A 24,937-nucleotide genomic window follows, 5' to 3' on the forward strand; every position below is an offset into this window, starting at 1 on the left:
GAAAACTTATCTCGAGTTTGCTGGGAGAGAGAAATATGTTTTGGCCATGGGTGACAGCAGTGGGTAAAACTGCACATTTCACACTGTCCTCTCCACTCGAGAGGACAGTGAGAGAGCAAAATAGAGAACCCTGTGCAGTACAAGTTAATTTAAGCCATTCACTCCTGAAAGAATGCCCCCAAGGAAATCTTTGAGCGCTGTCTTTTTTTTTGGAAGGAGGAGATTGTTCACTTACAGCTCCATGTTTCTGGTTATAGCAGAACATCACCAGGGCCAGGCTGTCCTGCAGCATAATGTGGGTTTACCTTGCACTGCTCCTCCCCTTCCCTTTCACTGTAGAAGAAAGCAGAGGAAGAAAGCAAACATCCCAAATGTCTCATCTTGTTTTCTTTTACAAAAGCTACAGATAAGCAGGAGAAAATCCTTTCCCCAGTCGCTCTCCCTCTCCCTCTCTCTCTCATACACACCGACTTACAACTTTATGGTTATTTCAAATGGCACGAGCAAAGTTGTGTTTACAACACAGGAAGTTTTGAACATGTTTGGCCTTCAGACACTTTTTTTTTCTAAGACAAAGTTTCATACTCTATTTGACTAAAACTACAGTATATTCATTTACCACCCACAGAAAAAATAGCATAGGCTCTGATTAGCAAAAACACAACACAACTGAATGTGACATATGTGATGGTTCACATAGGCAAATCTTGCAAACACAACCCAGTTTGAAGCCACACATAGAAAATGTCACAATCCTGCATCGCCATGTCAAGATATTCAACAAATTCAACATGTGCTTTGGGAAACAGTGACCACTCCCCAGCTAACGCATGAAGACTCCTGCACTGAAATCACTAATTATTCACTTGGAAGAAAGTGCTGTCTTTTCCTCTACACAGATTTCTAGTGTATAGTCTGTTTGTCTAAGGAATGGATATATGCTAATGTAGCGGGGTTGCCAACGTCCTGATAAGAAAATAAGGAACTCACTTGGACTGTTGACGTATTGCACCCCATGCACTGAACACTATGTATGCAACGTTCTATCAAGCAAATATTAAACATATTTTTTGTTCTTCCCTGAGCAGTCAGTATCCCTGTTGCTATGATACACAGGACTCGCAGTGAATCGGACGACCAATTAAAAGTGCCCATTTTCTGTTTGATAGAAATGAATGACAGCAGGAGCAGGATTTTATTTAATTTTCCCCCTCATAACAATTGCTCAATCTTCATTAGTGGACTAACCTGTAATTTGTCTGTCACGGGTTTTGCACTGTCTTGAAAATCCTCCCTGCCGAAAATGCGTTCCATATCTGTTCAAATGCAGAACACAAATCCTTCTTTTACGGAACGGTTGGCAACCCTATAATGTAGCGCACAATGGCTCCAGACTCTGAAAAACAAACACATCTCTATAGGTTTTATCTGGTTGTTCTAACTGTGTTTTCCCTCCATGTGCAGAGGTTGCCTCTCAGCCAGTCACAGCGTTCAGCTTCCCCTAGGACGACCTCGGAAGACTCTCTCTCTAAGCACATGAAAGTAATGAATAAAAAACCTCAACCCATTTTACCGAGCTCATCCTCGTTCTCCTATTTAACAGTGGTTTACTGTCAACACAGGCGCACCTGAATTTCATTCTACAATGTGGGCAATTCACGGTGGCTCCTCATTTTGGGAAGGAAGTCTTTTTGACGTCTCCGTGAGTGACATGTCTGAATATTCCCTTTTAACTTGTTTTGGCATCACAGTCACTGGCCCCTGCTGGGCATCAAAGCCTTTGTGAGTATTGTCATGCGTGCTAGATTGTCGTCAGGTAACTCTTACTGCACTCAAAGCATCGCGGTGGCATTGGAGGGAGCCGATAGCTGCCAATTTCTCTTGTTCAGTGTTTTTGACAATCCTCCCCCCTATGTCTCTCCTCCCTCCCTCCCTCCCCCTCAACCCCATCACTGTTATTTATAGCTCTAATGGTGACGCAACTCCGTACAACTGCAAAGGAGCAAAGAACCATGTGATGGTTTTAATACAACAATCCAGCGGATTATGAGGGGCCTAAGAGGCTGCTACTGCAGTCTGTACCGTGAGGGCTTGAACGCGACAGCCAGGCAGGGAGGCACGGTTGAAGCCTGCCAGCTTCATCACCCCCTCCACTCCTCCTCCTCCTCCCCTCTCTCCCTCCCTCCTCTCAGTGAAGAAAGAGAATAGGACAGCTGGGAACAGTCTGACAAGCAAAGGACTCGGGAGCAGGGGGGAGAATTGAGAGGATAAAGAGGGAGGAGTGAAGCCAGGAGATTATGCTACTGTAGCTGTTTGTTGTGGATGTATTAAATCCTTCATAGTTAACAGTAACTGTGGCCATCTCCACCATATCCACTATCTCCACTATATCCTTGACTCATTTGACATCGTTTGTCCATGATGGAACTGCAATAACTTAAGTTATTTGGCATCAGATAAAACAACAATGCTACAATATCTGTGCAACGGGATGCCACAGTCCAAAGACATGCAGATTCGGAGGTTTAGGTCAATTGGACGCTACAAAAGTGAGGTGTGAGTGCGATTGTGCGAGAGTGCATGGTTGTTTGCCTCAGTAAACAGTATGTGGCCCTGTGATGGACTGGCAACCTGTTTTGGGTGTACCCTGCCTTTTTTGGCACCAGTGCCCATCATGACCGTCACGTGGAGGATAAAGTGGTCGAAGATGAGTGAGTGAATATACTACAAGCACAGATATGTACTTGTCATGTCCTTTTGGCTTTTTTTTAAAATGCCCTTTGTGCTAAATCCCCACTGTTTCAAAGATCATTTACAGTACGGTTTAGATCTGATGATGTAAACTTAGATCTAATAATATATCTGAATACATACACAAACATCGTGTTATCTCTAACATTGACCTTGTTTATTTGAGCTTACTTCTCCATTTTAAAATCTCCATACAGTACAGTACATAATCAGAGGAGTTGGGTCTTTGCATGGCCAGGGTGAGTTTATAAAGCCAGAGTGGTGATGCTACTTTTCATCATTCAGCTATGCCAGACAGAGACAGAGCCAGGAATGTTAATCACCCTGCATACTGCTGCAGTGATTTAGTCAGCATAACATTTTTTTATTATTATTTTATTTCTACTCATCACTTCATTTTGAAATTCACATTCACAGAAAGTGTCATTCAGCAGTTCAGGACGGGGGAGAACCTAATCATCAGGCCAGGGTGCCAAGCAGGAAATGTTGTTTATCCAGTCTGCATCATACCATTCTTCACCTCTTTTTTTTTGCTGTCCATGGCGTAAAGAGAGTCAAATTCCATCTATCCATGCTTTAGTTTGACTGTTGTTGTTTTTTTGAGCACATCAGGGGAAACAGGAGCCATTAGCAGATGTCACTGGACAAGAAGAAAAACCCTTAACGCTCATGTTCTCATACACAGACAGTTAGCGTTGATGATCATCCTAACCTGTATTTATTTGAACCGTTAGAGGAAGACAGAGGAAACCGGGCGCACAGAGTTTGAACCCCGATCGTTCTTGCTGTGAGACACTTTTAACAACTGCACTGTCCACAAAAACTTAACTATAAAGATGTTTTATGGTCTTAATTTTCTGTGACTGAAAGGGCATTCCTTGTGGAGCAGGACATTACATTTTTGGCTTCAAAATCCAGTACATTGTGTTTCATCTGTGCCTATATATATCTATGTGTATATATATATATATATATGTATATATACGCCCTCACTGGGTTGTAACACTATAGCACAGAATGTCAGTCTGTTATCACTTTCATTTGTTTTCATCAGATGAGCCCTGGGATCCTTGTATTACATCCTGGGCTCTCAGACTTTTATTTAATTTTTTTTCTTTGGGCATCTACTCACCAACTCTAAAGTGGAAATGCGTGCTGAGAGAACCTCAAGGGTTTTTCCCCTCTCAGTCACACAAATCAAACCCTCAGTAAAAAAGAAATGCTCTGAGTTATGACGAGCCATGGCAAGTGCCACTGCCATTCAGCCGTCATACAAAGACAGACAGTGGCGCTCATGCATGATGTTTCTTCGCTGCTCACCGTCAACAATGCAAACAGTTTAACAGCGGATTCCCAGTCCTTGGTTTCACATCTCTATACAGCAATGCCATCTAGTGGGTACAGGTGGTAACTTGAGGTTGCTGAAGGACACTCGTAGTGGTCACTGAGTTATTTACACTTCCTTTGGTTACTCATCTGTGGTAGAGGGTTTGGCACAGAGGTCAACAGGCAGTTTAATGCCCGAGATGGGTGAGAGAAACTCCTCGTGTACCAGATGAGGGAGTATCATTGTTACTGCAATTACCAGGTTGATGTCAGACATGAGTCAGTTTTAGACGTCCACATGTATGGAAGTGTAATTGCTAGATCAATCTCAACACAGAATATTAAGCACGAGGACTGATCCGGATCGAAATCACACACCGCTTATAGGCTTTTTTAATCCATTTTTTTACCAAGTGAACGTTTAGCTAGCTGAAGCAATTAAAACCAAATGCAAATGTACGCAGGGATAGAGTGCTTACTTCCCCTCACAGACGGACATGGATTCTTTTTCTGAGTTGCATAGATTTTTAAATTTGGATGACATAACTGACCAGTCCATCACAGGGTCACATATAGAGACAAACAACCATTCACTCTCACACTCACACCTATGGTCAATTTAGAGTGTCCAATTTGCCTAATCCCCAAATCGGCATGTTTTTGGACTGTGGGAGGAAACCGGAGAACCTGGAGAGAACCCACACACACACATGGGGAGAACATGCACACTCCATGCAGAAAGACCCATGGTTATCTTGTTATAGTACATTTAATATGGAATACTAAACTTGAGGCTTATATGACAAAAAAGATCAATAGGAAAACATGGAAATGCTACAATATTGGAGACAGTAGAAAGTTACAATATAAAAAAAAGACAAAGAAAAGGAAGCAGGGCCTGCAGAATAGAGCAAACTATAGTATGTAACCTTTAACTGCAAACTAAGTCCAGTTTCTGTCTCCAAGGGGAAGTGTCTTTTCTCTATAATTACCAAGCCAAAGTGGCGTGTCCAGATCTGGCTGCAGAGATAGAGATCTCATTACATTAACAATTATAGCAAAAATATCTTGCAGTGGTCAGTGTTGCTGGTGCCTCACAGTGAAAAGGTGCGGGGTTCAAATCCCACTCTGATCAGGCCCTTTCTGTGTGTGTGTGCGTGTGGGTTTTCTTCAGGCACTCTTGTGTCGTCTTCCTACAGTTGGCAAAGATATGCACACTGGGATTAGATTAGTTGTACACTACAAACTGCCTGTAGGTTTGATGGTGTATCTTGCATGTTGGCCCTGTGAGACCAGGGTAGCAACCGCTTCAGCGTGTGTGTACTGACTCACTCCACTTCACTCCTGAATGAATGAATACATTTCTCTATGTAAATGCGATGCAATGGCAACGTTGTTGTGTATTAAAATCAAACGTTTGTTAGGAAGTATAGCTTTCTTTAAAACCCTAAGGTATGCTTAGCAAAACTCCCACTTCCGTGTAAGTGAGAACTTAAGTGGACTCTTTGCAATTAGATTCTCCGAGTTAAGATCTCACTTTAAACACACTGTGCTCCCCGCAGTTCCTCAAGTGATCTCGCAGGCCTCATTGTTCGACCTCTCCGTGTGAACAGATTTCAACATCATGTCGTATCTGCAGCTTCTTTCCCATTTATTGTCCTGCGCCGCTGTTTGCTGTGATATTACCATGTAGTAGGTCGACCCACAGAAAGCTTGATGGGCTAATTGAAACTAGAGGATTTACAAGATGAACACACTTCTCTAGTATACGCAGTTGTGTTCTTGAGCCTGATCAGTGTTTATGTAGTTCCTCTTCTGGTCAAGCGGGACCAAACAAAAAGGTCCGCACGCCACCACCACCACACATTTTTGACATGGTCCAGTGAAACAACTATCAAAACCTGTTTTGTCAGATTCATTTCTCTGTGCGGGACTATATTTTCAAGGTGAGGTGATGATAGTAAATGTGAGCATTGGGCCTTCGGGAGTGATAAGGAAGTTTGTAGACACTGCTCACTACATCAAATCTTGTCAGGACAACTATCACATACAACGTGCTTCAAATGCTGATGATCAGAATGTGCCTGCACAAGCACCTCACAGGCAGGCATGTGGAGGATGAAGTAGATGAAGAAGATGAATGAATACACCAATCTTTCTATCACAGCTAAACTCAACTCAAGTTGCTTCTCATAGTACATAAATGCTGCTTTACATTTCGGCCCCACTCGTCACTCGTGTTCATTTTAAACACAAGACTTAACTCATGTCATCTTACAACATCCCATAGATTGTGTTGCTATCCTCCTGCTAAGTCAGATCTTCTCACAGGAGCTCCCCCGCTGTGAAAATATAAAGCCACACTTTTAAATGCAACATACTGAAACTGCTGACTGGGAAGTTTGTACACATCTGTCAGTATTCCCCATTCCCATATTGCACACAAATTAGATTCATTTATATTGTTTATATTGTTGTCTGTCTGCAAACCTGAGTCTTTCTCACATGCGTATTTACACACAGAATGACTCTAGTGGGAAAAATCAAAAACATCCAGGACTATTTCATTTTGAGATGTTACCTTTCACAAAATATTCAAACCAATGAGAGCAATGTTTGACCATGATTATGAAACACATTTGTTTTATAAATATATGAGCCATTATCCACATGGCATCATTAAACCTTAAATGTGCAGTTATGTTTTGATAATTTAAAAACATTAATATCATTCCATACATGTGTTGTTGTTTTTTTAAGACCCATTTTGTTACAATTCCAGCAATCAGCCAGTGCTTTGTTTATGCCTCATCATGTGCCTTCTACGTTGAAGTATATGGAGCAAAATAAGGAAAAACTGAATTAAGAAGAGGAAGAAAAATGCCCACCACAGTGCAACATATTGTTTGCAGCCAAATTAGAAAAGACAGAAGCAAGCAGCCACACACATACAGCATGACCTCCGATTTCAATTTCTGTCCCCGCAAAGTCCCGCCTCACTGGAAATGAATCCGTTGTTCCCAACTGTGAGGGACTATGCGATATTTCCACTTACGCAGCTAATCCTTTTGTAGATAGATGAAACGCCTCCTGAATGCATCTCTCACTGTACAATACCAACATGGATCAAATAGACTGAAGTATTACCCGGCATTATCTCAACATGTCAGAACGCCATGCAGTCAAGAAATCTAATAATGTTACCCCTCTGGCCTCTGCCAGAGAAGCTTTTCTATTACTGCTCAACAGCATAACAGCAAGTCTCATTCCCTGCCACCCCAGGCTCAGCTGGCACCCAAACAAACTTTCCATCATCATGAGGACCTCGTCACAAGATGCTGTTCAGTTAGAGTGGGCAATTAAAATGGATCAGAGCAAATATAAATAGTATTGATCTGAAAGAAGTGTGGGATTGCATTTGTAATATGAAAGCAGGGAGGACTGCACGGCTGAGAGCTTGAAATGATTTCGCGGGATGCTGCTCATCATGTGTGCACGACCTCTCGGTTCAAGTTTTGACGTCCCATTTCCGGGGTTGGTCCGTGTGGACGCTAAATAAGTGTGATAAATGTGACATTGAGTATGCAGGCGTGGAACACTAGGCTGTTGCAGACTCCTCGTCTAATTATACACAAATCCGTGTCAAAGAGGCTCTCAAATCCAGTAAGTATGACCTGGCCCTACACAACAATCCACAAAATCCCTTTGAGCGCCTCGAGTATATAATTTAATTCTCATAAAGGGACATCCTTTACTGTACAGCACAGCGTCAACTTCTATCTCCGAGTTTGGCATTTTCTGTACAGCTGTGAATATCGTTTCCTCTAAGGACACCATTTGAGACACTGTCATGTAGGGACAATATGGAACTTTATAACAGCACACTTTTTGATTGGAAGGACACCCACAGGAAACCAAGTTGCAAGGGTATCTTATAGCACACTGCATTACTTTTCTCCACCAAATGTGTTTGCTTTAGAGGCCACATATGAATGACAGCCAGTGGGGCACTTCCTTGTGTTTTTACCACTCAAGAGGGTACTTTAGAATGCAGCGTTTTTGTCCAGTAGGGCATTTTGTTTTTGTTTTTTTGATTTGAAGTATTGTTTTTGGTGGCTCTGTGTGTCTGTTTGTCTGTTTGTGTTTCCGCACTTGCCAATATGACAAACAGAGGCCGACAGAGGCTTGTTACGTGAATGGGGTGAAGTCTAAATTATGTTGTGTTTCCAATCCAACTCAACTTTATTTGTAAAGCACTTTAAAACAGCCACAGTGGACCAAAGTGCTGTACAGAACAATAAATAAATAAATAAAAGACACAATAAATATAAGGCATAAGCAGTCAGATACATCCAAAACAACTAACAGCTTTTGCTTTTTATTTTGTGCTTTTATTCTTAGTTAAATTATGTGATGTGGAGCTGTATTATTTATTTATTTATTTATTTATTTATTTATTTATTTATTTATTTAATTTGTGGTAAATTTCAGTTTTTGCCTTTTTTTTCCCCCTTCTGTTTTGAATGTGTTGTTGTCTTTGCACTTCAGGGCCACCGTAAATAAGTGATGAATGAGTCACTCAAACTGCACGATGAACGGAGGCGTGGAGCAAACTGTGGCGCGCACACCGCAGCTCGTCTCCGCCAACACTGACTCCTCCACGGTGGAGGGAGGAAACATGATCGCCGTGTTTTTTCTGCGGAGGTGTGGTGATGGTGGTGGTGGTGATCATGACAGGGATCATCTCCCGCGCCATCCCTCCCTCCCTCCCTCCCTCCCTCCCACCGGCTCTCAGCTGACGCTGCTTCAGGCGCATTGCTGTGGGTCTTTGGCTGTTTTCACGCCACCGCTGTGTTTGGACTGCTGGACTGCAGCAAATAGTCGCCCCCCGGTTCGTGTTGGGTGTACGCCGGGACAGCTCAGGAATGCCTCCCGCCTCGTCCGCTTCACGGCTTGACTGAATCGAAGTTGCTGCCATGGAGACCTCAGGTGGTGACGATACGGCGCTTTCATACTTGAACGCTGGAGACAGGGACGGATATGACGATCTGGAACATCTGCCTCCGCTGCTGGAGGATGAGGTGAGACAGTGTTTTCATTTGAGGAAGTTATGATGACACCAAATACAGATGCCAAATAAGATGGAGGACACTTTGATGAATGAATCATTAGCTGAAGCCTAATGTAAACTTCAGATGACAAGAAAGATGTCATCCAGAACATCAGCGTGAGGTTGCTGCCTTCATTGTTCTTGCAATGATTTCCCCTTCTGGTTATTCTCTTATTAATAGGTCAGGAGAGAGAGTCATAAACATAAAAATGGATATTAAAATTTTAGAAGCTTGGGGAAACATCTCAGAATGTTAAAAAAAAAAAACTTGAATTGAGTCTCAGTAAACTGATGGTGTCCATCGTTTTTAATCAAATGACAATGAACCCGATGAAATACATTGATGCCCGAGCTCCATGTAGCACAGCAAAGTGTCATTATTTATTTAAGTAAGATAGTTGCTATTTGCTCCTAATCTAGGGGTTACAGTGTCGCAGTAGCCAATGGGGACCTTTATGACCAGAAAGGGTATTTAGTTACAGCTCCTAAACACATGAAGCACGCTTTATGTACTGGGTCACAAGCAAATGGTAAATAATCGCACAGTTATATTGACTGTATCACTGTGTAAATATGGTGATAGTTGGGGAACTGCATTTCATTTTGCAGGAATTGAAGAATAGAAAATGCACCTAAAGCTTCTGCTTGTGAGATACTTAAGTTAAATAACTCTGATTTAGAGTGTTTGGTCAAAGATGAGTGTCTCTGTCTCAGGAGTCTGACAGTAAAACGTTTTCAGAATCACACAACTTTATCCAATTAAGACACCAGCTTTCTACTTCCTCTTTGCTCATGAGGTTAGGCTGTTTGTTGTTGTCTATATATATATAAATCTTTTTTTTTCCACCTTCTCAGCCTCAGCGTGTGAAGAACATCACAACTAGTCTCATCAGAACCTTGGAGCTATGAGGCAAACTTATGTAGGACAGCACATTTAACTTTTGAGGGGGACTTCTAGCTTTCCCCTGCACTGTTCTCAAGGGAAACTGTCTATTTATGGGGCTGCTGCTGCTGCTGCTGCTGCTGCTGCTGCTGCTGCTGCTGCAGCTGCATGTAGTGGCACTCTTCTGCTCTGTAATTGTGCACCAGCTTTGTTCACGTTTTGCTACAACTTCCCTGCTCGTACAAGAAAGTCATAAAGTGAAGCAGAGATTAATGCAGTTGTGGAATATTAAACAGATCACACGCATTAAGACTAGTTTGAGTACACATAGTATCCATTGAGAGCAAGCTGGTATAAATACTGTCTCGGAAGAAGAAAATATGTTAGGGTCATGGTGATTAAAGTGCTCGATTTAGTGCTGGACAGTTGGTGCTTTGTAAAGACCCCTGACTACCCCCTCTGTCTGTGGTTGAGGCCAGCTTTTGTGTCCACTTGCTAACTGAACAGAAGATGCTATAATAATCAGACCGCAGCATTATGCAGAAGATGCTGCATGGAATCTCTGAGATCACTGCAACTGCCCGGATAAACGAGGCCATTTGGTGATGGTGGATCACAGATGGCGTGTTCATGTGGGCATCGAGCGTCACGCCAAGAAATTGCCAACAAAAAGTGTTTGTACTGTGTGTCTGTGCAGGATAGTGTGGTGTACTAGTTTACCAAAATGGGTTTGCGTCTGAATATAGCCTATAACTCAAGATGTTGTCCTCTGTGTCAAAATGAGGTCACTCATACTCTGGTGTAATAAGAAACTCCTATTTGAAATATGACTTGCATGTCTCCTGCACAGTTTGAAATCACTGAAGACAAGAGCCAGACAGTTAACACAGCAAACCTGCAGATTTTCTAAAACTTTTGACTATGTCTGCAAAGATTTAAGATCACATTCATGCTCGGGATTCATTTGTCTGTCTTTCCTTGTGTCCTAGTTGTGTTTATGCTGTTGATGAGTATTCTACAGGTTTTGACAGGCAGGTTGTTGCCACTTTACATGCATCACTTTGAATTGTGGGATGTGAAAAGCAATTGGATTCCTACAACATCCCCCACACACACACTTTAATGATATCATTTGGATTTTGCAGTTCTAATGGTCCAGTGTAAATCAGAGCAAGCAATGGGCTGTTTATTTCCAAGTGCAAGCAACTTGCAACAGTGAGATTTAGCGCATATCATATTACATTTAGTGTTTCTGACTTAAAATAACGGAGTTAAGCAGAGAGACACTTTCAAGAGAGTTGATTATTTTTTTGGAGACTGTCAGAGGGAGAAATGCAGCATCTTTCTCCAGCGCTGAAGTAGAATGACCACAAGGTCTTAATACCGAACCTATGTATATACCTATATATAATAATAATACTGTATTTAAATGTTAATATATCAGTTCCACTTGAGTTGGCTGACTGAAATGAATTTAGCTGAGCGCTGCAACTGTTTTCAAAATGTCGATGGTGCATTTTGGGACTTGGTGGTAGGAAAACATGGAGTGGGTTGCCTTCTGGTTCCTATTATCACATTAAAATGTATGATATTCTCTGTGCTGTAGCGGCGGTTCTTTAAAGCAGCTGCTGAATCGGTATATTTATTTTAACAGGCTATGGGAAGATCAACTTAATTTGAAAATGAGTTTTCTGTGTGCAATGGCTTCTAGCCGATGTTTTGATACAAATGGATGACATCACTCGAGCCACACGGTTGGTGTAGTGGTTGCTACTCTTGTCTTTTGCAGGGAGGTTGCATGTTGTGTTTTCTCTGGGTTCTTTAGTCAAAAACATGCAGATTTTGGGCAAATCAGACACTAAATTGACCGTGAGTGTGGATGGTAGTTTGTCTCTATGTGATGGACTGGGGACCTGTCCGATGTCCGCTGGGATTGGCACCAGCTCATGTGAGAGTAATTGTGAAGAGCAAAGACGATTTGCCCTCACACACAAGTTGAACCAGATCAGAAACAGAAATTGAAATGACCATTTATTTATTTATATTTTTTTAAAGACATCTGAGGCTGGACATTTGTTTGTGTGTCCACAGGAGAACGTATCACTGGCGGACATCCTCTCTCTGCGGGACAGCTGTTTGTCTGAGGAGGAGGTGTGGGCAGTCTGTGCGGAGTGTGCTCTGGCCCTGAAGAGCATCAGACCCTCCCATCTCTTTCACAGTCTGTGTATAACGCCAGACACTCTGGCCTTCAATGCCCATGGGAACGTTTGCTTTATGGAGCAGCTCAGTGGTGAGTCTCCCTCGCACAAACACCCTTTACTCCGATACTTGTGGAGTAACTACGCCACTTTCAAGACATTGTTTGTGTCACTGATGTGTTATTATAGACAACCTTTGCTGTCCACTATTACTTGCATGACATTTCGCACATGAATGTACGTTCTGTCCCATCCATTATGTACTAAATGGTTAGGATGTTAAATCTGACATCATGTTCATATCAGGCCGTGAAAAAAAACGTTAACCATGTGAGATAGGGGATTATTCTGGAGGTCTGCACTCTCTGTAGTTTTAGAATAAGGATCTGTTTCATATTGTGAATACATACAAGCTTAGAACTGCATTGCAGGATGTTGAGGTTGCCCTTTATTAAGTGCAGCTTAAGCCCCCCTCACTCTTCAGTGATCTTTATCAGTGTGTATTTGCCAATTCCTCTTAGAAAACACCCCATCAATGACTCACTGGATCTGTCGGGCTTTTTACTAACACAAGACGTCCATAAGAAGACGTACATAGAGACTGTAGATAAAATATCTCATCAGGAGCTGTCACTTATTTTATCTCCAGCTTCTTTTTGTAATTCCCTTCTGTCTTGTGTTCCCTCATTTTCCCCTTGTTTCATTTCATGTGTTGACAATAACACAGAGGGAGAGAGAGAGAGAGAGAGAGAGAGAGATCATACCCCTTCTCTTGTTTTCCCAGCGAGAGATCATTAACTATTGCACACACTTATTCAGTTCCCTAATGACAAATATCCAAAATGGATACATATTGATTAGATCTATCGTGTTCGTTGCCAGGGGATCGTTGTTGTGGAAACAGACTATCAGTAGTTTTCTCTCTCTCTCTTTGTCTATCCACACACACACACACACACACACACAAATATTACACAGCCAGCATGGCATCATTTAAAGTGTTGTATTATTTCGTATCTCCACACAGATCTGCAGCGGTCCCTGTGGCGGTGTAGCCGTGTTTTGATTGATTACGCTGCAGCCACAGTCCTCATTTGTTGACATGGTGTATTTCATTTAGTTTAGCCGCTTGGCTGTGATTCATCCTGTGCATAGAGAAAGGAGCTTCACTGCCCACATTAACCTTCATTCTTTGGCTGCTCATGCTCAACGCAGTGCATCTGTATCATTAGTCATAACGCCAAGCCCGGTACTTTCCTCGCTATTGATTTCATTTAATTGAGCCTTTTGGTGCAATAGTTGAGAAATTTCTAGCTGACACACACTTGGATGCCCGTCGCTCTGCTCTCATGCAAACAGATCGTCCCTGGAGTGACCTTGAGAGCTGCAGTGATGAATCTCAGCGAGAATAGCTGTTGCCACAGTGACTTATCGATAACCTCAGCTCATCCCGGCTCATTAATTAGTACGGCAATGACGGCGATGGGGTTGCATGTGACGAGGCATAGCGGCTCCATTTGTGAGAAAGCAAGAACAGATGTGCTATGTGTGTGCTATATGACCAGTCCATTTGGAGAGTGTGTTAAAGCAAGTGTGACAGTGTGTACTGCTCAGCTCACACTACCTGTTGTGCTGAAATGCTGTAGGCACACATGACTCACCAAGCTCTCACCATCGTACTGGAGCCAACTGCGTCACGACAACGGCTGTCTTTTTTCTGTTTAATTCACTGCCGATTTCACTGGGTTACAGTTGCTAACGTGTCCTCCTTTAGTACTCCCCTCTGTCCCTTTCTCCTTCGTCTTTGTTTGATTCTCTTTGAGAAGAGAGGAGAAGGAGAGAATATGGGGAGGAAAAGATGGAAGAGTCAAGGAGAGGGGGTGAAAGGGAGATGGCAGGAAAGGGGTCAGGAAAGAGAGGAAGAGAGTATATGAGACAAATTAGGAATGGATGCGTGAATTTAAGAAGGTGAGGACAAGAAATGAAAAATGGCAGCGGAAGGAAGGAAATGAAGGGAAAGGACAGAACGAATAACTGAATATGCAGGATATTGAGTGAAAATGCCAAGAAGGAGAGGAAAAAATTGATTATAGGAAAAAAAAAGAAAAAGGAGACACGGGGAAAGGAGTGAGTACCCTCTTTACACCTGGGAGGGGAAATCAGGACTCCCTTAGACAAACCCAGATCTGTCATGACCCACTTTCATGGTTTCCTTCCTGGCTCTCCTTCTGTCTCCATTTACCAGAGACCTTGAGTCCAGTGTGGGGAACAGAATGTTTTTTACAGCGATGTATTTGTGTACTTTGCTCATAACCAGAGTGAGGTGAGCTCTGACCTTTATCAGTGGGAGGAGGAGGAGGATGCATCACTCCTCTGTGGCTGCTTCAGCGCTGGGTCTCCAGATAGAGCCTGTCTCGTTTGTCAAGGATTATCTGCTTCACCCGCTCACTAGACCGTTGTGGATCATTTGCATTTCATTGGATGCTTAGCAACTAGGTTACCGTACAGAATTGACACCACTATATGCATCAAACTACAAACGTCGCGCTGTTGACATTATGACGTACAGTGTGCACGCTAAACAACTTTAATGATGAAGTCAATTTGCATGTTTGTTGACCTGCAGATGATCCCGAAGGCTCCTTCGTGCCTCCCGAGTTTGACAACACAGGCAGCACGTTTGAGGTGAGCAGTTCTGAATATACTTACAGATTTCAGTTTGCTTCCAGTCAGCTGCAAACAGTCACAGGCACCTTTCGCCGTGTTTGCTGAGGGAGAGGAGTGTGTTGCTGGCACTCTTTCGTCCCCCAAATTCCCCCCATCACAGGCCAGCTATCAGTCAGTGACAAGGTCGTCTCTGGGGTCACTTCAGATTGATAATGTGATATAGGTAAAACGAAGTAGGGGTGGCAAGCAAAATATAAAATAATTTACAGTACACGTATGTAACGACTGTGGATTTCAAAATAAAATCCATGTTAGTTTTGTTTTCTGTCAAGCTACACAGTGTTCACACACACAATACACTTTACTCCTCTTAAAGGAATACTTCACAGATTTGCATTTAGCTTTGTATTACTAGATTAGGGGTAGTATTTTGTATGTATATTATGTATAGTATGAAACCTCAGTTTCCCCTGAGTTGCAAAAAAAACTACCCCTATTCTAGTAATACAAAGCTAACTGCAAATCGGTTTTTCTCAAGGGAGAGTTAGAGCATGGCCACACAGCACAGGCAAAACAAGAGTTAAAGCCAGCTGAGCATTTACTCTTCTATTTTAGTGACCCTCACTGGGATCCGCCTTGCACATGTGTTTACTGCATAAGTCTGGTTACATTCCACTTCAATTGTTGGAAGTGATCATTATGTCTTGGATGTGGATTCAAAAGCACCTGCTTCAAATCCACCACTGGCAAAGGCCTGACCATAATATCTACTCTCTGTGTAGCAAAATGAAACAGAAGATCTATCATAAATACACACAATACATGACAATTACAGTCCAAAATGGTGAGGGGGATTCTGGTTTTTCTTTTCTTCTATAATCTGTTACAGATTTAGATGTGTTTTCGTTTCCTGCTGCAGGGTCATGTTTACTCGCTGGGCTCCACACTCTCCGCTGCGCTGAACTTTGTCATTGAGCCGGAGCTGGAGGTTATGCTGGGAGAAGAAATTCAGAAGTTGCTGGAGCAGATGCAGGACGAGAAGCCCGAGGACAGGCCGCTACTGCAGGTACGAAAATCCTGCTAATGGTTCATTGTTACTTGACTGGTTTTGAATAGAATAGAAAGCTATGGTTTGGACTCATCACTGGAGCAGTTGTGTTGTCCTGGTAAAATAAGGTGAAATGTAAATAGACATTTGATGAGTAAAAAAAATAACAGCACAAGTTAGACATACAAAAATAAACTAGTGACAGCAAGAAATGACCACAGGCATAAAAACACAAATAAGTGACTACAGGTATGAAATCATATTAACAATTTACTGAGCTTTTAGAGTCATTATAGCCAAGGAGATGGACGGTGAACACTTCCCAGCATTTGTGGTCGTGTGGAAAATGTCTTTACTTTACAAACAATAAAACATTTCTCAGTACAGCATTACATCACCATCTGTTTTACAGTCAGGCGTGGTTCAAAATAAACTGTATTATTGTCTTTTCATTACTACAGTATTCTATAGTAGTTATGGCTATAACATTCATTTAAGTCTATTTCTTTCTTCTATTGTGTTTCCATTAGAGCTGCAACTAACGATTATTTTCATAATCGATTAATGTCTCGATTACTTTCTCGATTTTTCGATTCTTCGTTTGGTCCATAAAATATCAGAAAACCTTAAAAACTGTTGATCGGTGTTTGTCAAACCTGGAAATGATGATGTTCTCCAATGTCTTGTTTTATCCACAAATGATTAACTTTTAATGATTTTTTTATTTACCAGAGCAAAGAAATAGAGAAAATCCTCACATATAAGAAGCTTAAACAATCGTAAATCTTGTTTTAATCATGAAAAAAGCTTTGAACCGATTAATCGATTTTCAAAATAGTTGTCGATTTATTTGCTAATCGATTAATAATCAATTCATCGATTAATTGTTTCAGCTCTAGTGTCCATATACTGTTGTCGAGCAGCACTCTTGAGCAGCATCAAGTGGAAAAGTTGCACCACTGCAGGTTACATGGAGTGGAAGTGTTTGACAATAGGTCTTATAACTTAGAGATGCAATCTCTGTTAATTTACAGCATGATTCTTACTGGAATCATATGTGTTTACAGTAATAACGTGAATATAAACTGTGTCCTTGCATCAGGGAAGCTAACACCTGCAAGGCTTCTTCTCTAAGCCAGCTTTCCTAAAAGAGCATAGAACATAATGTAATCTGAGTATTATTTGTCTTTTTTTTCTTTGCTCCTGCAGGACATCATATCTCTGGCTGAAGGACAGCTTTCTCATACCTCCTCTGCAGCTGTGTGCCGAAAACTATCCTCCATTGGGCGACGGGTGCTTTCCATTGAATCAGTTTCAACGTTTCAAGGTGATGCCATCATCAAGTATTCAGATGTATTTGGTCTCATTTGTGTGTTTTTTTTTCCCTCAGTACTAACTATCCTTGTGTATCCACAGATGGACCGGAGGCATCATGGGAGGCGAGGTGGCAGCATCCTAAACCCAGATGTCTGCTCAGGGGACTGAGCTCAGATGATAATGCCAAAAACGTGTGCAGTGGCAATTCTGTTACGGCAAACGGTCTGTCCAGAAAACAGGTACATGACAGTGATGCTCTGGAGGAAGAAATAATTCAACTGTGCACCAAGATGTGAGGCAGACTGTGCTGATACTGTCTTAGATGAGCTATGCAGGCCATCCATGTTAATTTGCTATTTAACCTGTCAGTGTCAGTAATTATTTTTAACTTATTAAAATGCAGAAGCATTTCCCACACATTATTGCTGTCTGTAGCACAAAAGCAGCCCATCAAAAGCAGTGTATGAATAATGTTCTGTCATTTCTGCTTCATACTTGCATTTATCTAAATTAGAATCTATATTACACCATGAGGTGTTTAGTTGAGATTGTTTTTTACATTAAGAAAATGGCTGAATGCTAAGAATGTCCTCTGCAGGTGTGCGGGGGCTGGGATTCCTCCCTCTGGGCTGAGGATATGGAAGGAGATGAAATGACCTTGACAGATGAGATGGATTGCAGGTCGCACAACAGCTCACCAGTGAAGAGGAGAGCCCAGCAGAGGCTGAACAGGGTGAGGGGGGCGCTTAACCGCTCCTGCTCCGTCCCGGACTCCAACAACCCCCCCTGTCTTTCCCCTCCAACACAAGGAGACATCAGTGTACCAGTGTCTGACCTCACTGAGATAGGAGCCGATGAAATCCTGAGCTGCAAGTCTGTGTGGAGTAACAGACTTCAGAGACTCAACCGGGGCCAGTCCTGTGATTCTTACCCATATACTAGCACTGACGATGATATGAATTTTGTTGTGAAAAACCACATGTCGCAAGCAAACGAGGATGCTGCAGAGATTTTATGCAGCGTAGAAATACAGACTCAGAAGAGCCGTGAATGTGAAACTATGGACCATATCCGGGATTTAGCCTCTCCCTTTTCCTCCTGCCAAGACCTGGAAATTGCACAAGAATATTCCGGGGAGCAGAGCACCTTGAACCATAGCCTCTACATTCCTAATAACCACATGACAAAAAGCATGCTGTGTCTGAATGAAGAATCTCAGGATGAGGTTTGTCTACCAGACAGGTGTCACATGTACAATATAGAGTTTTACTGCTCTTCTTATTTCCTGTGCTTTTATAAAACCTCCAGAGGCTTTACTCTGTCTGTAAGAGCAGGTCACAATTAGAACTGGATAGCGACATGTATTTAATATTCATGTCCTTTTGACAGTATGTGGAGAAGCTGTTAATTCTCTGGGTCAATTACTCCACCTTGTTCAGCAGATGGAGTATGCGTTTGTGACCCAGGTATAAAACTCTCATGTGATAACAGCTGGGCTTTTAATCTAAAGTGTTGTGAGAGGACGACATGTTCAGAGAAGTTAAAATACCTTTACGACAACATTGTCTGCACTATTTTAGTCCAAAAGCTGTTTCTTTTTTCATTCAGCTTTTGAATTTAGCCAGCGAACAAAGCAACTAATGCTTTCAAGCCAATGTTGATATCAATTCACTAAAGCAAAGTCATTTTATTCTTTTCCTGTGCACACAAGATAATTGTTTTGTGGGAACTCATTAAACACGTCTGTTTCCTGCTTGTAACAGTTCCGTGTCTAGCTAGAGCCTCAGAAATGTCTAAACCTGAGATAGTGAGAGCTTTGCATTTAGCTTTGTATTACTAGAATAGTGGTAGTATTTTTGAAAAACTGTGCTTCCCAACTTCAGTTTCCCCTGAGTTGAGAAATATCTTCATTCTTTGCTTTGTTACGTGGCCACCCCCTACGAGTTGGTCTAAAAAGTTCCGGAATTAACGCTGCAATTTCAAGCCTTGGACCAAGTGTCCCTGGTGGGCAAAACGACAAAATAAAAAAATGGAGATGTTTCTTGACTCACGGGAACTGAGGTTGGGAAGCACAATTTTTTATTCACAATTCGAGTAATACAAAGCTAAATGCAAACCGGTGAAGTATTCCTTTAAGTCTGTAACTGTTTTTTTATTTATTTTTTTACTTAACTTTGGATTTGTTCTTTATTTTTCATCTAGTGGATCTCTCTCAGAGAACTGCTCAGTCGCTGTGGACGGAGGCTGACAGTTAATGAGCTGTGGGCTCTGTGTTACACCTGTCTGTCCTCGCTGCAGACCTACATTGACTTTCCAGGTGAGTTTACGCATGAAACCACGTGGTATTGTCACCGCTCTTGTGAGAACAGCTGAGATACCCACTCACTGCAGTTTCTTTGAATACAAAGGCCCTGCTCCTAAATGCTACAAGACACAGTACTTCCCTCCCTTTCAAAGTGAAATCCCTTCCTCGTTTCAGTAGAAAGAAACATTTAATCCCTTAATGGGGCTTTTGTTGTGAAACACCCACAAGGACAGAATGCGACAACAACAAGACAGGATTAAAGATTGACAAAGTTGATACACATATACGCCGACAGTGACTGAAACAGGATTATAATACTTACATTATGTAGATTAGATTTAACAGACAATACACATTCGGTAAAATTCTTCCCTTTTTTGTTTTTCCTTTTGAACCATGCTTTTACAAAAATGATGGGAAATTCTGAAAGCTGCCAAGAGAAAAGTAGCAAAAATGATATAATTTTTCTTACAATATTGTTCATCACAAGTCGGTTCTACTGATTTCTCTCTTCCATCAGCATATTTATGCCTGGACACAGTGTACGTGGGATGTGAGGGGGAAGTGCTTTTCTTGAAACCCAAAAACATTGGTAGGTTTGCTTTTGTCATTCCACTGTACAGTATGTGCTGTTATGGCTCCTTCGTGTGCTGTTTTTCCTCACCTTGATGTCTTTGCTTATCGACAATACACTGTCCACTGAAGCATATGAAGCAGTTGCTTGACGAGACTCTCACTGACTTAATTAACTGCCTTTTGTTGCAGGACCACGAGATGAATTTTATCTTGCCCCTGAGTATCAAGAGCATGGGATTGTGACTGAAAAGGTTCGTATGAACTGCATTCATTTTTACCCCTCATCATTTATTTTGGTTGTTGTTTTTCGCCCCCCTTCTCTATTCCTTTCTGTCTTGGCTCAGGTTTGTGTGTACGCTGTTGCTGCTATTCTCTGGGCCACGGCCAAGTTCAGTTTATTGCCTACTCAAAAGCTGGCGATGCCTCGCAAACTGAAGAGGCTGCTCCTTGAGATGGCAAAGAGGACGCCGATCGAGAGACCTACCATTATTGTGGCTAAAAAAGTAATATCATTTTAACAGTGTTTCAATCATATCCCATTATGTTCCTCAATCCACTGTACCACTGACCATTCTGAGTCAGAGAGAAAATGTTTGTTAGGAACACATTACACACTTCACATTCCAGCGTTTTAATCTTTCACGTTGTGCGACTGTGTGGTTTAAATGTCAACAACAAACTCTGTAAATTCAGCCTCACAGAGCTGCACAGCTGTACTTCCTAATTTCCTAGAAGAGTAAAGACCAGGCATTCACACTGAACAGAGCTGTACAAAAACCTTTAGGAAAGGAAATACAGTTGAACCCTAATCATTTTACTTCCCTCCTTCTTCTCAGGAAATGACTTAAAATTTCACACATTTGTATAAAAACACATCTATAAATGAATCTTAATTTCACCACTTCAGAGAGACATGCTTTCTAAATGGACGTATCCTGATCAAAAGAAATTCACTCGTATTTTGAATAAAGGCGAAGGTGCATTGGCATTTTCTAATTGAAGGACACTTCTAAAAATACACCATCATTTTACTTTTGTTCATTTGTTGTCGGTAATTGTTCTACATGATTTGTGCCGGTGTGTAAAGTGCTCTGTCTGTATTGTCCCCTTTTTTTTTTTTTTTACACGGCTGTTTTCCAGTGCTGTAGTGACTACTTATCACGTCAAGGAACAAATGCCGAGACTGTGTGGAACGACCTGATTAGCAGTGTTCACCCGGTAAACTTCCCTGCATCATTCACACACGTGTCTTCATCCAAATACTACTTTCAGTGTCGGAGATTAGCCATTATCCTCATTTCATTGTCTTTCAGCCAGTCTCAGAATCCACTAATGCAGAAGATTTGAGTGCCACTGAAACTCACAACAGCTCCTGTGAAGAGTCTGAACAAAACCACACTGGTAAGACAACTTCACTATACTATTAAAGACCCTCATGCAATATATTACAACCTTGAAATGTACTATATTTGCTAAATGTGTCAAATATGAGAGGCTTTAAAGATGCACTTGCAATTTTTTGTTAATAATATCACTTATTTTACATTGCAAAAAATAAATCCTTCACAATTTGCAAAGCTTTTAATGGCCACAGGTGCAATTGTTCCTAATATTTGACACATTTTCTGTGAACTACATATGTATATTGCATGAGACAATATCACTGATATTGTATTTGGCATTGTTGTAACTGTGTGTAGGCTTTGTTCCCATGGCCACTGAGAGCCGACTGGCTCCTGTGCCTGGCCCTGTTCCCCACAGCCATCCACTCAGCCAGGGACTCCAACTCCCAGAGGCTTTCACCTCCACTGCCACACACTTCACCCCTATTGTCCTGACTGAAGATGGGGACTCAGAGGAGGAGAGCCAGGACACTGGAGTGGCCATTGAAGGGTATGATGTATTATTATGTATTATTTATTACCCATTTTTATTTAAAAATGTGATAAATGAATGAAATTTAAATGAATAATGTGGTTATAACACACACTTATATAGTGCTGCCTTCTAGAGAGGTAAATTTGAAAAGACATACTGTGGTTTAGTGCAAACTTTAATGGGTTATTATTGAGCTAGGTCACCCCCCCCACACACACACACACACACTATTCCCACTGACATCATTTTATGGTTAGAATATCCACATTTAATTGGATAGAATGTGTCTGATTACACTAAAAGTCATGTTTGGATGTTTGTAACATGTAGAAATATTAACATCCCAAAAAGCCACACAGTTTTTGTGTGTCATTCAGATTAGACAAAAAAGATAAGAATAAGATATGGAATAGTTGATGAGCTTTAGAGAGGCTGTTACTCCGATTTTGTTAATACTGAGTCTGGGGGCGAGCATTTCCACTACTTTCCGACTGTGTTCATTTGTTTTAGTGCTCGTTTTAAGCTTTTAGCTTTACATTTAATTGTATATGAAAGTGATTATTCCTAAGAGTGATACCAGTCCTCTCTCATCTGTACATCTTAGGAAGAAAACAAAAAAGAGCATAAAATCACTAAAATTACAAGCCAAAAAAGCTTTCAAATAAAAAACCAAAATATTTCTGTTTTTCAGTAATGTGGATGAATTCACAAGAAACAGTGAAAATGTGGAGGGAAGGGATGCTGATTTCATCTCACACACTACGCACCCACATCCTGCACAGACTGAACCCAGCGTACACACAGAGGAACTGCCTGTGAATCAAATGGTCATAAATACAACTCCTACAGCTTCCAGCAGCAAGAAACTGGTCAACACTTCTTTTATTGTCCCGGATATTTCTTGTGTTGAAGTGTCTCTTCCTCCGGCATCCACTAACCTCAATGGTTCTGGTGTCTTTAACAATTACCTCTTTTGTCAGGACCCGACAACTGGACATCTTTCTTTAGTGCCTGTGCAGGTCAGGGCTCCCGAGTCCCTCCTCGGGTTGGATATAAATCTTTCCCTGGTCCCTCAGCCTCTGCAAAGATTAATCACAGTTCCAGAGACGACTGAAGGTCCGTTTATCAACTGTCTGAATGTGCCTATGAGGCCTGAACCCCAGGAATATGGCCCACTATCATATTTCAGCGGTAGCTCCATCCTGTCTGACAGCTCTGTGAAGTACAGTGTGACCAGGGCCCACAGTGGACAAGCAAGACCGGGGGCGCAAGATGAGAACCAATCTCCTTCTGAGACCATCTCTGCCAAAGTCCAACCTGTCTTACAGGAGGTGATTGACCTGCTCAAGGGAGAGTTTTCACTGGATGGGTATTTGGATGATGGACAAGAAAACATTGCAATTGGTATGTATGTTCAGACGACTCATTTATCATTTTATTATTGCTTTGTTTCCTTTACACAACGGTTCTAAGTTGATTTAACATTCAGTTCATTATAGCAGTGGTACAATTCTTATACTGCTCTGTATAAATGAATGACACAATTCATTTAAAGAGAAATGAATACCTAACGTAACATCATATAACGTGTGTCCTGTTTGGAAATACATCTTATGAACGTAGCCATTTCTGCTCACTTGGTCTCAGATGACCCCAAGGTAATTTTCACACAACATAGTCAGAGAGGAGGTTAATGATTGTCCCTCCATGGCCGATGTAACATGCAATATCTCCACAAAACATTAACAACATGTTCCTTTGTGGTCCCATCAAAATGTTTTATGTATCTGTTTGACCATTTTGTCCACTGCACATGAAGTATACTTCAGTAATAATACACAATAGGAGGTTATTTGTCTTCCCAACATGCTTTTCCTCCTCTCTGGTCATCAGAGGTGGAAACTACATTCACACATGTTGCCATTGTTTTGTTTGAAGATGTTTTGCGGGATGGTCTGCACTAAAGTGTCATATTAGCGTGCCCTAAACATTTTAAATGTCATGTGTTGATATGTTAACTGACACACTTGACAATGTTAGTTATAATTGATACAGCTAGTTTGAGATTTAAATCGTTTAAAGACAGATCCCCTCCTTCTGCTGTTAAAGGTAATAAAATACTCTGAGTGAATTTTAAATGAGCTACTTTTTATTTTGTCTTATTTATGTTCCATTTTACCTTGTACTGTACCCACATCTGCTGGTAGTAGAGTGAGCTGTAAAGCATCTTTTTTGATCTATGACACTCACCGTGTCCATTGACGGCAGTGTCGTTAACAAGATGGCTGCGTTATTAAAGAGAACTTAGAGTAGTTCTTGTTTAATAACAGTTAGCATTATCTTGCTTGAACAGTTGTGGCCTGCTCCGTTGTCTTGTCTTGAGTTGTGAAGACCAATCCATTTGAAATTGCTTGTATTTTTGTTTCCGAGGGGAGTACATCTTCTCTCTGAAGGACCTCCAGTACGACACGTTTGCCTGCGTTGTGAGGCAGAGGTTCAGTAATCTCTACTGGGAAGAGGATTTGCTGGGTGTTTTACATTGCCTGGTCAACTACAGCCCATCCACACTGTGAGTAGTAAAAATGAACTGTACATTAGACGCTGTATTATAATGTTGTAACACTCCATGGAAGAGCAAAGCCACGAGCTGTGCTCCTGAACACTATGATGCCGTGAGGCATCCACACTTAAACATAAGGGCCTTTATGGCATGAATTGTGTATGACAAATTCACATGACTCACGACTAAGAAATAATTAAATTACTTTAATGTAATGTGAAATGTTGACTTGATTATGTTCACTACAGTCCCATAGTATTATGTGCCACCAAATTGGCTTGAATCAAGTTATCACAGATGTTTTTTTTTTTAAATGAC

At 41.5% G+C, this 24,937-nt stretch overlaps 1 protein-coding gene across 3 annotated transcripts in view; it reads left to right on the plus strand.

Annotated features, from left to right (window-relative positions):
- The first annotated feature begins 8,865 nt into the window (after positions 1–8,865).
- The window catches only part of LOC122782042 (kinase non-catalytic C-lobe domain-containing protein 1), a 43,719-nt gene continuing 27,647 nt past the window's right edge, over positions 8,866–24,937 (plus strand). For all 3 annotated transcript variants that reach the window (XM_044046232.1, XM_044046231.1, XM_044046230.1), the window contains exons 1-16: positions 8,866–9,158; positions 12,162–12,360; positions 14,895–14,953; positions 15,855–16,001; positions 17,193–17,310; positions 17,400–17,539; positions 17,899–18,525; positions 19,503–19,617; positions 20,126–20,197; positions 20,371–20,432; positions 20,526–20,684; positions 21,322–21,399; positions 21,495–21,582; positions 21,882–22,074; positions 22,751–23,463; positions 24,490–24,628. In XM_044046232.1, the coding sequence (XP_043902167.1) occupies positions 9,054–9,158; positions 12,162–12,360; positions 14,895–14,953; positions 15,855–16,001; positions 17,193–17,310; positions 17,400–17,539; positions 17,899–18,525; positions 19,503–19,617; positions 20,126–20,197; positions 20,371–20,432; positions 20,526–20,684; positions 21,322–21,399; positions 21,495–21,582; positions 21,882–22,074; positions 22,751–23,463; positions 24,490–24,628 (3,014 nt within the window). In that variant the 5' untranslated portion in view covers positions 8,866–9,053. The remainder of the gene's footprint in view (positions 9,159–12,161; positions 12,361–14,894; positions 14,954–15,854; positions 16,002–17,192; positions 17,311–17,399; positions 17,540–17,898; positions 18,526–19,502; positions 19,618–20,125; positions 20,198–20,370; positions 20,433–20,525; positions 20,685–21,321; positions 21,400–21,494; positions 21,583–21,881; positions 22,075–22,750; positions 23,464–24,489; positions 24,629–24,937) is intronic.

This window comes from Solea senegalensis, linkage group LG15 (assembly GCF_019176455.1).
Source record: "Solea senegalensis isolate Sse05_10M linkage group LG15, IFAPA_SoseM_1, whole genome shotgun sequence".
Classification (NCBI taxonomy): Eukaryota; Metazoa; Chordata; class Actinopteri; order Pleuronectiformes; family Soleidae; genus Solea; species Solea senegalensis.